The 16,336-nt window shown below is 42.7% G+C and overlaps 1 protein-coding gene across 1 annotated transcript in view; it reads left to right on the forward strand.

Annotated features, from left to right (window-relative positions):
• The first annotated feature begins 344 nt into the window (after window positions 1-344).
• LOC445660 overlaps window positions 345-16,336 on the forward strand; it is a 24,150-nt gene continuing 8,158 nt past the window's right edge. Inside the window, exons 1-35 of the mRNA XM_026838594.1 lie at window positions 345-539; window positions 685-701; window positions 825-860; window positions 1,461-1,515; window positions 1,831-1,955; window positions 2,182-2,386; window positions 2,678-2,853; window positions 2,919-3,162; window positions 3,262-3,475; window positions 3,552-3,687; window positions 3,757-3,872; window positions 3,948-4,098; window positions 4,158-4,280; window positions 4,329-4,437; window positions 4,508-4,696; window positions 4,803-4,959; window positions 5,110-5,294; window positions 5,358-5,482; window positions 5,541-5,708; window positions 5,951-6,087; window positions 6,454-6,560; window positions 6,623-6,767; window positions 6,832-6,983; window positions 7,061-7,229; window positions 7,369-7,506; window positions 7,647-7,782; window positions 8,059-8,156; window positions 8,216-8,332; window positions 8,394-8,565; window positions 8,637-8,782; window positions 8,841-8,962; window positions 9,041-9,123; window positions 9,193-9,291; window positions 9,652-9,881; window positions 10,462-16,314. Coding sequence (XP_026694395.1) covers window positions 481-539; window positions 685-701; window positions 825-860; window positions 1,461-1,515; window positions 1,831-1,955; window positions 2,182-2,386; window positions 2,678-2,853; window positions 2,919-3,162; window positions 3,262-3,475; window positions 3,552-3,687; window positions 3,757-3,872; window positions 3,948-4,098; window positions 4,158-4,280; window positions 4,329-4,437; window positions 4,508-4,696; window positions 4,803-4,959; window positions 5,110-5,294; window positions 5,358-5,482; window positions 5,541-5,708; window positions 5,951-6,087; window positions 6,454-6,560; window positions 6,623-6,767; window positions 6,832-6,983; window positions 7,061-7,229; window positions 7,369-7,506; window positions 7,647-7,782; window positions 8,059-8,156; window positions 8,216-8,332; window positions 8,394-8,565; window positions 8,637-8,782; window positions 8,841-8,962; window positions 9,041-9,123; window positions 9,193-9,291; window positions 9,652-9,881; window positions 10,462-16,314 — 10,494 coding nt within the window. The 5' untranslated portion in view covers window positions 345-480. The remainder of the gene's footprint in view (window positions 540-684; window positions 702-824; window positions 861-1,460; window positions 1,516-1,830; window positions 1,956-2,181; window positions 2,387-2,677; window positions 2,854-2,918; window positions 3,163-3,261; window positions 3,476-3,551; window positions 3,688-3,756; window positions 3,873-3,947; window positions 4,099-4,157; window positions 4,281-4,328; window positions 4,438-4,507; window positions 4,697-4,802; window positions 4,960-5,109; window positions 5,295-5,357; window positions 5,483-5,540; window positions 5,709-5,950; window positions 6,088-6,453; window positions 6,561-6,622; window positions 6,768-6,831; window positions 6,984-7,060; window positions 7,230-7,368; window positions 7,507-7,646; window positions 7,783-8,058; window positions 8,157-8,215; window positions 8,333-8,393; window positions 8,566-8,636; window positions 8,783-8,840; window positions 8,963-9,040; window positions 9,124-9,192; window positions 9,292-9,651; window positions 9,882-10,461; window positions 16,315-16,336) is intronic.

The raw sequence follows: 16,336 nt of genomic DNA on the forward strand, positions 1-16,336 counted from the left end.
CTCGATTAAGTACACGAGTATACTTGAAATTCAAAGTCCAAAGTTTCACGAGTTTCCACGCATAAATGTTTGGTTTGTTACTTACCAAACAGGATCTCTCCTGGACCGAACCGTTGTGATAATATTCCCTCGTTGACAGAAGTGGGAGTCATCAGCAATTAATATCAATTTCGACGTTATTTCAAATCCGGGTTCGTATAATCATCTTCACAAAATGATCACTCGTATTCGTTCGCTTACAACCCCTCTTTAAAGCAAGCATCATGAACCGATGTCGAATTTCTAATTAGCGCTTTTCACCGCCCACTTGATTTTAAATAAAAATACTATATAAGTGAGCAAATTTCAACTGTTAGTACAGACGACTGCTTCCAAAACCGGGAGCTAGTCACATTTTTTTTGCGAAAAGCTGGTACAAGTAAGCGTTTTCTTATACGGAAGACAAAGAATACGGCCGAGACCTAACGCACGAACAGCGCGATGGCGCTCTACGGCTACTTTCTAGCCCTGCTTTTACTTAGCGTTACTGTTCCCCACAGGTAAGAACTTACAAGATATTTTTGAACAAGTTTTATGCTTTTAATAAAAAGTTGCTATTTATGTTTAAATAAAATTGTAGCACCACACTTCCGTATGAATATATATTGTTGTAAGCTCTTTTAACGCATTTATTCTATGTTACAGTATCGCTTTCATCGATCGTAAGTATTGTTGGAAATTTATTGAAATTTTATTTTATTTGTAATTTATAACTTTCAAGCCCAAACTTTTTTTTTAACGTATTGCACCAATTCGTAAAAGTATTAATTATGATCCGTTTTTAGCCTCGTTACCGGATAACGGATTCGATTCCCCTACAGGTAAGCTTGTTAGAAAAATATAGATCAATATTTTATCGCATAAATAAAGTTTAATTTATTCGTCAAAGACCACTGAAAGACTATATCGCACAAATACCGCTATACAAAAAAATTACATTGAAATTTCAAGTCGAAAATTTCATAAATCTAGGTCACGCCGGGCGCACTTGCGGGCAGCATTAAAATAAATTTTGAAGAATGAAAACGATATAACTTATATATACCACATGTCTTTTATAGGGATTACATTTATGGTAATTAAGACAAATCGTAACCTTTGTTCCTTATTGCGAAATACAAAAAAATCAATAATCGATTGCGCCATCATTTAATGTTACGCATCATTCGAGTGTCAAGGGCCCTCAATTAGTTTCTTGATTAAGAGGTTTTGTGATCGGCTGGTTAAGGTATGTATCTGTTTAACCTTACATTGAAATGACGTAATCAAATTCAGATAAAAACATTTTTATTGCGTCACTGGTAACCTATATTTATTTTTACGATTATATATTCGCAAGACCGCATATATATGTTCTACAATATCAAAACACTGCTGTAAAAATAAACATTTTCACCTGTTATTTTTATATTCCATTCCAGATATTCCAGCACCACCAAACGGAGAAGTTGAATGTAAAACCGAATATGGGATAACGTAAGTCCTTCATAAATATGCATATTATTTTACACACATATAGAACGACCGCTTCATATATATAAGGTTGGAAAAAATGGAACACCTTTTTATTCTATTTTCTAATCCCGTTTGGTAGTAAACAAAGAACATTCAAAGAGTTATTAAACCGTATTCTTACGAGCGTCACAGACCGTTGTTGATTGTTTAAATACCACCAGGATATTATGTGCTAAAGGTGTCTCATCTTCCCCAACCTACTATATGGTATTGAACACACATATATATGAAATGAAATATAGAACGACAGCTTGATGGTTTTAACTTTTCGTACAGGACTTGTAGCGCCAAATGCAAGTCGGGATTCACGTTCGCAAGCCTCGGATCTGTTGGAGACACACTCGTCAACCAATGGATGGATGGCGAATGGACAATCGGACCCAAGTTCCCTCCCTGCAAACGTAAGTGTATGGTGACTTATAATGTACGTGTGAGATAAGGCCGCACAATGTGCATTACAAAGTAAACCTTTACAAATATATTACTCCGCCTGATGATCGTGTGCAATCATAAGTTACAGCGCAACCTAAAATATAATTGACTTAGTTTGATTTAGGCAAACTGATTTGATTAAAAACGCATCTAGTTAGGCGATCTGTTTAAAATTGAGTTTTCCATGCGTTATAGGTACACTCTGTGAAGCAAAGCACCCTGAAAAGGGAACAGTGCGTTGTGAGACGTCAGGCAACAAGATGATTTGCGACGTGGAGTGCAACCCAGGGTATCGAAGTGAACATACTCACTATTATATGTGCGACCTCGATAACGGAGAGTGGTCTCCATCGTTGCCAACAATTAACCGTTTCCCAACTTGCATCCTCGGAGAACAAAGGTATCTAATTAATCTAATAAACTAAATAGAAAACTACAGTAGTAGGGTGGAGTTAAACTGTTAGATAGTATATATTTTCAATCCCTTTTTTCGTCCCGTTTGGCAGTGAACTAAGAAAAGTTAAAAAATTATATACCTGTAGACCCGCGACTGTAAAATAGGGTAAATTGTTTAAAACATGATAAGGAAATATGGGATTTAGATGCTAACGGTGTCACATCTTACTCCGCAGTAGGCTACTACATGAGCCTATAAGCAAATTCTAACTCTAACATATGCTTTCTCCATTAGCTGCATCAATATGGAAGCTCCTGAAAACGGTTACATTATTTGTAAAACCGAAGACGGGATCCATAAATGCACTCCCATGTGCAAGGTAGGCTATGGTGCTGTTGGAATGCCAATGGAAGGTTACTTTAAATGTTCCTTGGGAATGTGGTTGCCATCTGAGAAAGTGATGTGCTTACGTAAGTTTACCATTTCAGGAATTACTTAACGTTCTATAAACAAACTAACAACCATGTTCTTACAGCCACCGACGACCCGGTTGATCCAATGGGATTGGCAGCAGTAACAGGCATTTACACCATGAAGGATTTGCCTGTTGAACAGACCGGTTATTGTATGACATGGGGGCAACAACATTACCGCACCTTCGATGGAAAAATCTTCCGGTTCCAAGGTGATTGCTCATATGTGTTGGCGGAGGACACAGATCACTTCTTCACTGTACATTTGCACAATGAAAAGAACTGCAAAGGAAAAGGATGTAAACGGTATGTAAAATAAACTCTTTCCCACCATACTGTTGTAAACCTTATCCTATACAACTACAATAAACAACACTTTACTCAATTTTTGTTACTTTTCTTTAGGAGTCTTTCCGTCTACGTCGGAGATCTCCTCATTCAACTGAAGTCAGACCCCAAAGATGGAAGCCCTGGAGCTTTCGTTGATGATAAGAGGTTACCACTTCCATCAGCAATGTCGGGCGTTCTAATTCAACGGGTGGCAGATTTCGTTGTCGTGCGTGACCCTGAAAGCGAACTCTACATCAAGTGGGATGGCCTTGAATCTATTTTTATTAGGGTTCGTATTTAGTTTATATGGCTAAGCGGCGGTATATAATCCTTATTATTGTATATATACAAATGCATCTTTTTAGGTTGGAGAAAATCAAGAAAAGCGAACACAAGGTCTCTGTGGCACTTATGATGAAAATCATCAGAATGATTTTACCAAGAAAGACGGTAAAGTTGTATCTCATGTCGTCGAATTTGCGGAATCCTGGGCTGTTGGAGGTAAGAACAAACGTTTTCCTGCAAAATAGTTCAGTTGTACAACACAAATTACAACTTAATAAATTTTAGATTGCGGAAACACTAAGATTAACTCGTACTGCTCCAAAGTTACTGAACAAGACAGGTGTACGCTTGCGAAAGCCCTGCAAGGTTGCAAATATATTATGGAGACCAAATGCAAAATGGCAAGTATACGTTTATTCACATAAACTCCGTAACACAAACGTGGCGCCTGCTTTAACAATTTTATTTCTGTAAAGGTCGTGAACCCCGCACCATACTTCGAAGCTTGCAAGGAAGATGTTTGTTTTTCAGATGACGACGATCTCGTTTGTAATTCAATGTCTGCTTACTTCAGAGAATGTGCACGGTTTGGTGTGATCGTCGACTGGAGACGTAAAGACAGATGCGGTAAGCGTAATTAGATTCTGTAGGTTACCTTAGTTTACTTTCCAACATGTATATCACAGCAATTAATTGCCCGGACAACCTTTGCTATGACGTTTGCGGCTCTTCCTGCCCCAAAACTTGCTATGATACCAGCTACAACTGTGAGAACAACCACTGTATTGAGGGATGTCACTGTCCAGAAGGTATAACTGAATTAAAAGCATTTCAAACCTTAAACTAAATATTTGAAGGTACCTATCTCCATAACGGAACATGCGTTGCGCGGCAGGATTGTCCTTGTCAGTATGCAAAGCAAGAATACTCACCAGGTTCAAAGCTCAGACTCGACTGCAACCGTTGGTAAGTAAATATACATAAGTATACCTTATATTATACTGTGTTTTAATGTATTGGATGTTCAACCATTTAGCGTTTGCGCGCGTGGACGTTGGGTGTGCACCAAGAACGTATGCGACTCTGTGTGCAAAGCTGTTGGCAGCCACTTCACCACTTTTGACGGAAAGCATTTCGATTTTGAAGGCCGATGTAGCTACGTTCTTGCTAGAACTGAAGGAATGCAAGACATCGCTTTTGAAGTTAAGCTTATCAATACATGCACGTAAGTAATGCCGTAAAATTGTGAAGTTGCAACGGAAACGTGAATAAATAAGCAGTCGGGACGCCAAAATCATTATCCAATACCTTCTTCTAATTTTCTCTCGCAGTGGTTTTGAATGCGATCGTTCACTCGAAGTTACAGTAAACGGTGAAACTGTGCACGTCAGTCATGCTGGTAAAGTTGAAATCAAGGGAAAGGAAGCAATCCTTCCATATCACAACTACTTCTACGCAATGGAAAAAGTCACCACTAACTTTTACAAGGTATGCAGTGATGTCACATAACTATACCGCCAATAGGACATTTTCTACTCTACATGGGAACAGTTCTTGAGCGAGGCACGCCAATCTTTGATTAAGGATAGAATTGGCCCATTAATTATCCATTATCGCTCATTTACTTTTTACTTCTAGGTAACCATCAACAGTGGTCTAACTGTCCTCTTCGATGGCAAGGACCGAATTTATATTCGTGCCAAACCAACCCTTTGTTCCCGTATGAGGGGTATGTGTGGTAACTTCAATGCCCAAACTACTGACGATTTTTGGACGCCAAATGGAGATTTAGCAGCTAATGCAAACGATTTTGGGGACGAATGGTAAGCGAGTAGACTACGTAAGAATTAGCAAACCTTAACCGCAATACTACATTATTCTATCAGGGCCATTGGTCAATGTTTGTTTCCCAACACACCAATGATTTTGGCCGAACCATGTGATATCCACCGAAGTTACAAGCTAAGGGCTCGAGAGAGTTGTGAAGTTATTACGGCAGCGCCATTCACAAGTAAAATAATCATCGAAATAATTTTTCAAGTATACTAAACTTCATATTTCCCTTTCAGAATGTCACGACGTTGTGAACTACAAACTCTATTTCGCTCACTGCAAGGACGACATCTGCAATGCTGAAGACGTTAAGTTGCAATGCAGAGCGTTGGCTGATTATGCCATTGCTTGTTCGAAGCTTGGTGTTATCATTGGGAACTGGAGAAAGATTATCTCTGAATGCGGTTCGTATTATCGCATATATATTTAGGGTGGGGTAAGATGGCACATGCTTTAATTCTCCTTTCTCGACCCACTTAGTAGTAAAGACATATATTTATACGGAATTGTATAACTGGGACCCCGCAAGTATAAGACACGTACGATAGCGTATTATGGGAATTGGGTACTAACAGTACCCCACCTCACCTTACAATACCCTATCTTTAAATAATCCTTTTTAATTCCAACCTGTACTTTGTAATAGCTGATGAAACGAAATGTGCTACCGGAACCTCGTTCAAGGAATGTGCGAATGCGTGCGGTTCGTCCTGCGGAGCTCTTCAAAGCAGCTTCGTATGCGATGAGCAATGCGTTCCTGGTTGTACTTGTCCTGATGGAAAGGTAGCTTTCAGTTTTATGCTTTATTAAATGTCTGAATAGGTATAATGTATTTCTAGCCAATAGGTTGGCATATGTTAAATTTGGGATTATTACATGTTAAATCCCGTTTATAAAATGCAAATTAAAAAATAGTTTTAACAAATAGGCCAATGAGCGTTTTAGTTTTCCTTTAACTTTCTATAGTAAGCCTGCATAATCTTTTGGGCAAAAAAATGAAATAAAATGGATGGCACTGTACAAGTGACGTCACAACAAATCGCGCAATCAAGTGCGCCGCGCATAAAATACTTGTTGGTTTGACGAAATGCGGACCACAATGCACACAGGTCGTCAAGTGTGGCAATAAATCACGTACTTTACATTAAGGTATTCGATTACAACGGAAAATGCGTAGCTGTAACCGAGTGCTCATGCATGTTTGAAGAAATTATTTATGTAGCTGGAGAATCACGAATGCAAGACTGCAACGTGTGGTACGTGTGGCAGACCTGGTATGTAAAACAAAATGGTTGGTAAACTAAACAAATTATTACAGCGAATGTCACCGAGGAAAATGGGCGTGCACTGACAACATTTGTCCCATTACCACTAAATGCAGTTTGAACGAAGAATTCAGCAGTTGCATGAAATCTGAAATTCAAACATGTGCAAATATGCATTTACCGGTGATCAACAGAAAGGTATCGAGTATATACTTGACAACTAAGGATTTAATATAAGGTAAATTTACTTGTTTAATTAAAGATTGAGAAATGTATTGCTGGTTGCCAATGTAAAGAATCGTTCGTTTGGGACCAAACTACTAATCAATGCGTCACGCCTAAGACATGCCCATGTTATCATGGTGGAAGAAGTTACTGTGAGAGCGAGACGATGCAACAAGATTGCAATACTTGGTGAGTTGTGGTTTAAAAAATATAAGGTACATTTTTCATGTTGGGCCCAAAACTAAGGAACCTTTGTTGCGTTTCAGTCGTTGCTTGGGTGGTATTTGGGATTGTGAATCGAACGAATGTGCTGGGATGTGTCGAGCATATGGTGACTCCCATTACACAACATTTGATGGTAAAGATTACCAATTCCACGGCATCAATGTATTCACTTTGGTTCGATCCAACAAGAAAAACGAACACTCCTTCAAGGTATACCAGAATTTTAATCGTTTTAACAAACGTTACTGGGACAGGTGCAGTTATGCTTTATGGGGGAAAGCAGAGTTAACTTATTTTTTTATCTTTTTTTTAATAGATCTTTTTTAAAATTTTTAACTTTTTTAAATAGATTTCGATTGAAAATATTGGCTGTGGAAGCAAGGGCGGTACCTGTTCTAAGTGTGTCGTTTTCTCCATCAACGTCGGCGATATTGTCAAGGAAAATACTGTTGAACTTGTCCGTGGAAAGTCAGTGAAAGCAAAGAAGGTAAATCTGCTCGTTTTCATTTAAATCGAAAGTGACCTGTAAAAAATTGTTACCTATGATTTGAAAAAAGTATCAACTTATTTGGTTTGCGCAACAGTTTTGGTTTTCTGAATTCGAGCTTCATAGTTTGTGTGTACTAGGTTGGCGATTTCGAAATTACATACGTTGGTATGTGGGTGTTCGTAAAAGCCAAGGACCTTGGAGTGACGTTGCAATGGGACAAAAAGACAACAGTCATGGTCCGCATTGACCCTGAACACAAAGAAAAGGTCGAAGGTAAGAGTATTACCTGACATAAATTGTCGTTATGGTGGCTAGAACGCTTGTCTCACTTCGCCTCAAAATATGAGTTGTCATCCATATACAGAAAAAACCATAGCACCGCGTTACTAGTATTAACGCCGCGTAAAGATTTAACTTTTTCGTAATACTGTTTATCATTAAACACATTTGAAAATATTAAGAACTTAAAAATAATAATTTGCACCTTTGAACATACGTTATTGTGGTTCCAGATTGACAAGCAATTATGTATGGTTATTCCCAATATAGGTCTTTGTGGTGATTTTGATGACAGCGAAAGTAATGACTTCAGAAATCCACAAGAAATGATTGAAGTGAACGAAATCTCCTTCGTCAACTCTTGGAAGGTAAGTCTGAAATAATAATTTTTAAAGTGTGATTTTGATCCCAACATCATTTTGTGTAGACTTACTTGAACGGAAGTCAAGCCGAAGAAGTCCCAGTGGAGATGTGCGGTTTGAACAACCATAGAAAATATTGGGCGGAACGAAAGTGTGCAGTTCTTACTGGAGACACATTTTCTGTAAGACAAATGTTGTAGAAAAGAAACCTTTTGAGTTAACGTTTTTTTTTATATTTCTTAGGCTTGCCACACATTGGTCGATCCTAAAAGTTATTACCGTGCGTGTGTGTTTGACGCATGCGCGTGTGACTCTGGTGGTGATTGCGAATGTCTGTGTACTGCTCTACACGCTTACGCTCAAGAGTGTAACCGAAAGGGTGTTCACATTTACTGGAGATCTCAGGACCTTTGTCGTAAGTTTTAAACACATTTGTTTTATCGGAGCATTTGGAAAAAAAAACACTCACACATTTGTTTCTAACAGCTTTGATGTGTATGGGCAAGCACAGAGAGTACACGCCCTGCATGTCGGCCTGCCCACAGACCTGCTCTAACTACAACATGTACGATAAAATCAAGAACAACTGCGAGTTCGCATGCGTTGAAGGATGTGGATGCGACGATGGAACGGTATATACGATGTTTACATTAAAACTTTATACCGTGTAATTATTCAATATCGTTACAGATCGCAAGCAACGACGGCGCAGTATGTATGGCACTTGATTCTTGCGTATGTAAAGAAATTGAAGGTGTTGCCTATGCGGATGGAGACAAGATTGAATCTATGTCAGACGAATGCCGAAGCTGGTACGTGGTGTAGGAATATTAGGGCGATCTAAAACATAAACCTTATGCTATAGTATTTGAATGTTTATACTTATATAGTTACTGCATGGACCACGATATTCACTGTTTGGGTTTGTCGTGTTACGAGGGAGGAATTGTCCCCGAGCTGTCATCAAGTTTGGGTAAGCTAAAAATAGACTAAATTGCATAGACCCAAGCTTATGTTTAACATTTTTTTAAATTGATTTTAGGAACCTTCTCTGGCGGTGCAACAGAATATGGTGGCTTCGTTTTCAAGCCTGCAGAATTAACACCAGCTTTGTGTTCGGATCTTTACGATAACCTCGTTTGTAAGAGATTTTAATAATCTTTAACTTTTACCATTTAAAAAAAACTACACGGGTTAACCAACTATTGATGTCACTTTTGATTACGCTATATGCTAGGGTGGGGGTAAGATGGGACACCCTTTTCCTCATATTTTCCAGTCCCATTCGATAGTAAACAAAGAACATTCAAAGAATTACAAAACTGTATTCTTAAGACCCCGAAAGACCGTTGTTAATGGTTTAAAACACGATCAGGATATTTGGGTATTATGTGCAAAATTCACGCTATACTTTATACTACGCTTATTAATATAACAAACTTTCTTGGAGGATACACATTGATGGTTTACGTTGTTAATATTAGAATTACCTTTCATACAGCTACATGTGGAAAGTCGAACATGGTCACTTGTTCCTTCCGATGTAACCAAGTTTGTCACGCATGGAGAACTGCTACGTACCAATGCGCACATTCAAGCGATGACCAGTGCGTTGATACCTGCGGGGAAGAATGCGTTTCCTGTCCCATCAACTACATTCTTAAAGATCCCAAGACCTGTGTACGACCAGCCGACTGTTTGTGTATGCTGCCAGACGGAAGCTCTCTCGGGGTGAGAACAACTTAAGTATTGCCAATTCTTGCGAAGATAAGTTTAATCTGAAAAACTAACCTTTAAACACCACCCAAATATAGTATACCAGCAAACTGTAGAGCCCGATAAAGCATTTGTCTATACTATCTTTAGGTATATTCGTCAATAAATTAATGAATAGAACTTATCACTCAAGTGTTGACTTACACTTTAAACATCCACATTAAAGCAGCCGCAGTTACAACCACACACAGCAGCATCACAACACAACTCACTCATTTTTTTCCAAAGACGCTCTAAATTCAGCAAGCAATTAAAGTGCCTTGCACGCAGCAATGCAGCCAGCGGCACGCTAACAGAGTTAAGAAAACTCGATGGTGGTTATAAATAAAACATGTCAGTGCCGAAAACAATACAATTAATCCATTAGCTAACAACAATGCCTTGACTCGGCAAGTAGAAAAGCACGATGGACACACAATACACAGTTCTGTGCCGAACATAAATAAATAAAATATAATACACTCTTTAGTTAACGACAACAGTTTTTCCAGAATACCTCTTTTGTAGTTAATCATTATCGTCACTTTTTTTATAGCCTGGTCAAGTAAGAAACGATCGCGAAGCTTGCATTCGTTACTATTGCTGGAACAACGTTCTTACGGATGAAGTTTTGGTCGGTTGCACCCCAAGTCTCGGCGGAATTAGCGGGGGTGCTGCTGGTGCAGGTGCCGGTGCTCATGGAGGTTTGTTTGGTGGTCATCCCTCCGGCGACACTCTTGGTTCTGGCATTGGATCCGTTGGTGCAGGTATACTTATTGGTGGTACAGGTTTCTCTACTGTTACGGAGGAAGGCAGAGGTTCTTCAGGATCTGTTGGAATCGACGCCGGAAGCAAGTCAGCAGCAGGAGCTGCAGCGGATGCTGCAACTAAAGCACAATCGGAGATGACTGCTGTGCAAGAAGACAATGGAATTGTTACCAAGCACTTTGCGATGGGATCAAACACTGGATTTGCTGATGCAGCGGCCAAGTTCGACGGAAAGACCGGTTACACCGCCGACGAAGTTGGAGCTATTGAAGCTCATGGTGCGACCGCTATTGCGGCGGATGGTACGGCTAGTTTGTTCCACGATGCTGCAGTAGTAGCTCATACAACATCAACCGGAGATTCCGAAACCAGTGGTATTGGATTCGGTTCTGATAACGAACAAGCTGCTGCTGCACAAGCCGCAGCTGATACAGCGGCTGCTTTAACTGCAGCTATTGTCCAAGAAGGTGCACTTTGCGTCGACGAAGGAGGCATCGAGCGAAAGTTCGGAGACAGCTGGGAATATCTACATGATTCGTGTAAGACGTGTACGTGTCACAGCACTGGTGATGTTAGATGCCTTGAGAAATCATGCGATCCATATCCTTCCTGTCCGGAGGGACATTATGTTGTTGAGGAGCAAGGTGATGCTTGTTGTCTCACATACCGTATTGTCGAGAACGAGTGCGACACCTCCCTCTGCGAGTTTACAGCACCAACCTGCATGTTCTCCGAAACGCTAGTCATTCACGCAATCGACAACTGTTGTTCATCTTATGAATGTGTTTGCAACCCAGCGAGTTGTCCGGACTTAGGCGATCCCGCTTGCCCAGAAGGTTCCATCAGAGTTATTGTAGACCCCGAGCAATGCTGTCAAGTTGGTAAATGTGTAAACATTGCGCAATCGAAGGTTGGCGCCGGGTCGGGTGTGGGAGTCTCACACCAAGGAGCTGGCTTTTCAACTTCAACCTTTTCTAAATCCAATGACGAAGCCCTCGTTAACGCAGCAACAGACAGTATTCTTGAATCAGTCGGACTTGCACATGCAGCCAACGACCAAGACGTGGAAGCAATAGTGAAAGGCGGTAAATCCCGTGGTAAACATAGCAAGACAAGTTTCCACCCAGGTCAAACTGTGCTTGGTGCAGATGCAGCAGCAGGAGTTGGACATGGTCAATCATATCTTGGAGGTTACATGGGGGCACCTTATGGTCAAGATGTGGTAGCTGCGGCCGACACAGGAATTGTTGTCAAGGGAGGAATCTATGAATCAATTGCAAAATCGAATGACGATGAAGAAAGCGCGCTGTTCCTTGATAATAATGCAGAACAAGCTGCAATTGGAAAGGGAGTGGCACAAAGTGCAAGCGATTCTGGTGTTTATGTTGATGGAAAAGATTACGGCGATGACGTAACAAAAACTATGTTCACACCTGGCAACGTAATATTGGGTGCGGGAGCACTTGCCGATTCAGCAGGATATGGCGGGTATATGGGAATGCCGAAACACCACTATGGAGGCGGAGAAGCATATGGTGCTGCCAAACAAGGTATTGCGATTGGCGGCGGTTCATTCATCACTGAAACTTACGACGATGGAGCGTCGGACGGAGTCGTAAATGTTGGCATGAGATCCGACAACTTGGCTGCAGGCCAAGGCCTTGCCCAAGGCGCTCAAGGCGCCGACGCTCTCGTTGCTGGAGGCAAGAAGGGCGGCAAGGTGAGCAAGACCGTCTTCCAACCTGGTCAAACCGTACTTGGCGCAGGTGCCGCTGCAGGTGCAGGCCACAAACAAGCCTACCCATACGGATACTTTGGCGGCAAGCACGGAGCAGCTGGACACGCGGCAGCCGACTCTGGCATCGTAATCCAAGGTGGCGCTTACGAAACCATCACCATGTCTGACGACGATTCAGCACAAAACGTCGCTTTCGGTTCCAAGGCCGATCAATTGGCCGCAGGACAAGGCTTGGCGCAAGGAGCAGCTGATTCGGACATCTACGTCGGAGACAAGGACTACGGCGGCGATGTGAGCAAGACCATGTTCGTTCCTGGATCCATTGCACTCGGCGCGGGAGCACTCGGAAAGGCAATGGGACAGGGACATCATTATGGTGGACCCGGACCATACTACGGAGGCGCGGAAGGTTACGGTGCAGCCAAGCAGGGCATCGTCATTGATGACGGCTCATTCATCACTGAAACTTACGACGATAAAGCATCGGGCGGAGTCGTAAAGGCTGGCATGGAATCCGACAACTTGGCTGCAGGCCAAGGCATTGCCAAAGGGTCTCAAGGCTCCGACGCTGTCGTTGCTGGAGGCAAAAAAGGAGGCAGAAAGAGCAAGACATTCTTCCAACCTGGTCAAACCATACTCGGCGCAGGTGCCGCTGCAGGGGCTGCGCTTGATCATGAAAACTTCGGTGGCTTTTACGGAGCGCCAATTGCTTCCACTGCAGGTAGTGACGCAAAGAGTTCTACCCTGATCGGAGGCGGTAAAATGCTTTCTGAGAGCTCTTCCGGAACCAAATCTGGATCTGATGTCTTATTACAGCAAGCGACTGGAGCACACGCTAAGGGCGGCGCGGCAGTTGGTTCGGCTTCTGATCTGTTACTCCAAGTGGCCGAAGAATCTTCTTTGTGCCTTGATGAAAGTGGAAAAGAGCGAAAATATGGTGAATGCTGGAAGAAAAATAACGACCCATGTGAACTGTGCACATGCTACGATATGAACGACATCAGGTGCCAAATACAACAATGTGATCCTTATCCTGAACCAGTTGAAGGGAAAGAAGTTGTTGAAGAGCTTACAGATGAATGCTGCAGTACATTCCGTTATATTGACGTCGATTGTGTGCAGAAGTCTTGTGAATTCCAACCACTCATCTGTGCACCGTTTGAACGATCGGTTTCCTATGCCATTGATCAATGTTGTTACACGTACGAGTGTGTTTGCGATCAATTAAAGTGTCCAATGCTCGGACACCCATCTTGTCCGGAAGGATCTGTCAGAGTTGTTCTTGAGCAAGATGCGTGTTGTCCAGTTGGCAAGTGTGTGTTCATGGATGAACACGCTGCAGCTAATGCTAAACAGATAAGCAACATTGCAGGAGGCCTGTTCAGTACCGAAACACATTCAAGTGATGGCCACGGATTGGATACTGCTCTTAAAACGATGGGATCACAAGGCGCAGCTGCTGGAGCAATTGGTAAATCAGGAGCTGCTGCTGGTGTCGGAATTGCTGACAAATCAGGCAAGGGTTCCACTTCAGTATCTTCGTTTATCCCTGGCCAAACTATAATCGGCAGTTCAGCGCTTGGGGACGCATCAAGCAACTTTGTTCCACACCCACATCATATGTATGGTGGTAAGGGTGCGTTTGATTCTGCTGCAAGCTCTGGAGTGGTTGGACTCACCGACAGTGGCATGTTTTCCCAATCTAAAGATGCATTTGGAGGTTCAGGTTCTGAATTAGGTTTGTCCAGTGACCAAGCTTCTGCCGCGAAGGGGTTGGGACAGGCCGCTTCTAAGAATGGCTTATCAATAGTTTCGGAGGTGGATGCTTGCATCGATAACTCAGGCAAGGGTCGCGCTCTGGGAGAACAATGGTGCGATTTGAATGATCAATGCACTGTTTACACCTGTACTGATTTTGGAACATTTAAGCCGAAAGTACGCGTCTGTGATGAAGCTCCATTGCCAAAGTCTGGCTACATTATCAAGGAAGAAATCGGTGACCCATGCTGTGTTACTTACCGCCTTGTTAAACAAACTTGTGAAGACCTGGAATGTCAGTTTACTGCCCCAGTTTGTGACATTAATCAAAAGCTGATCACGTATCCAATAGACAAGTGCTGTTCTACATACGAGTGCGTCTGTAATCCTGACAGTTGCGGTTATATTGGAGATGTTAGATGTCCAGATGGTAGTACCCGTGTCGTTTTAGAACCTCATGCATGCTGTCAAGTTGGAAAATGTGTAATGGGCGGTAGCTCAATTGGAGGCGCACAGGCAGCTGCAGGTTTGCAGATAATTCCTGGATTATTGTCTACTGAAGCAGAAACATCAAAAGCAGATAAAAAAGATATTGCTTTTGGGTCACAATTGGCAGGAGCTGCTGTAGGACAAGCAGTAGCTGCATCGTCAGCCGATACTGCAGTACAGGTATATGATGGATCGAAGGATGATTCTCATTCTGTTACGTCCTTTAGCGCAGGCAATGTAGCTTTTGGAGGTTTGGCCACTGGTTCTGGATTGGGACATAGTTTCGGAGGACCGCATTTCATGCCTGGCATGAGTTCAGGTGCTGCGGAAGCTGGAGCTAAAAGTGATGTTTATCACGGCAAAAATGAGTTTTCCAGCATTGATAAGGACGCGAAGGTACATCAAGCTGTAGTAAGTTTGGCGCAAAACGCAAATGTTGGCGCGGAAGGTGCGGAAGCAGGACAGACGCACACATCCATAGACATTGCCGAAGAACTTTCAGTTTGTTTAGATGAAAGTGGAATAGGCAGATGCTATGGAGAAAGTTGGTACAAATTTGGGGATGCGTGCAACCTGTGTACCTGCACCAAATCAAATGTTATCGAATGTTTACCAAGAAGCTGTGATGAATATCCAGTAGCCCCTATTGGCTATGTTGTAGTTGAAGAAAAGGCCGACGATTGTTGCTACACATACCGGTTGGTAAACGAAGATTGTGATATCACTAAGTGCGCTGAATCACCGCCAATTTGTAACTACTACGAGGATCTGATTCACTATGATATTGACGGGTGTTGCAGTTCCTACGAGTGCGAATGCAACCCGTCAAAGTGTCCAAATTTAAAAACAGAACCATGTCCATTTAACTACCACAGAATTGTTATAGACCAGGACTCCTGTTGTTCGGTTGGAAAATGTGTGCAGATGGTGAAATCATTAATCGGCACAGATGTAGGGGCACAGACCGGAATAAATTTGGTTGGCGGTTCATTTATCACTGAAACTTACGACGATGGAGCATCGGACGGAGTCGTAAAGGCTGGCATGGGATCCGACAACTTGGCTGCAGGCCAAGGCCTCGCCCAAGGCGCTCAAGGTGCCGACGCTCTCGTTGCTGGAGGCAAGAAGGGCGGCAAGGTGAGCAAGACCGTCTTCCAACCTGGTCAAACCGTACTCGGCGCAGGTGCCGCTGCAGGTGCAGGCCACGAACAAGCCTACCCATACGGATACTTTGGCGGCAAGCACGGAGCAGCTGGACACGCGGCAGCCGACTCTGGCATCGTAATCCAAGGTGGCGCTTACGAAACCATCACCATGTCTGACGACGATTCAGCACAAGACGTCGCTTTCGGTTCCAAGGCCGATCAACTGGCCGCAGGACAAGGCTTGGCGCAAGGAGCAGCTGATTCGGACATCTACGTCGGAGACAAGGACTACGGCGGCGATGTGAGCAAGACCATGTTCGTTCCTGGATCCATTGCACTCGGCGCGGGAGCACTCGGAAAGGCAATGGGACAGGGACATCCTTATGGTGGACCCGGACCATACTACGGAGGCGCGGAAGGTTACGGTGCAGCCAAGCAGGGCATCGTCATCGATGGCGGCTCATTCATCACTGAAACTTACGACGATGGAGCATCGGACGGAGTCGTAAAGGCTGTCATGGGATCCGACAACT

Source organism: Ciona intestinalis, unplaced genomic scaffold, assembly GCF_000224145.3.
Source record: "Ciona intestinalis unplaced genomic scaffold, KH HT000098.2, whole genome shotgun sequence".
Lineage (NCBI taxonomy): Eukaryota > Metazoa > Chordata > Ascidiacea > Phlebobranchia > Cionidae > Ciona > Ciona intestinalis.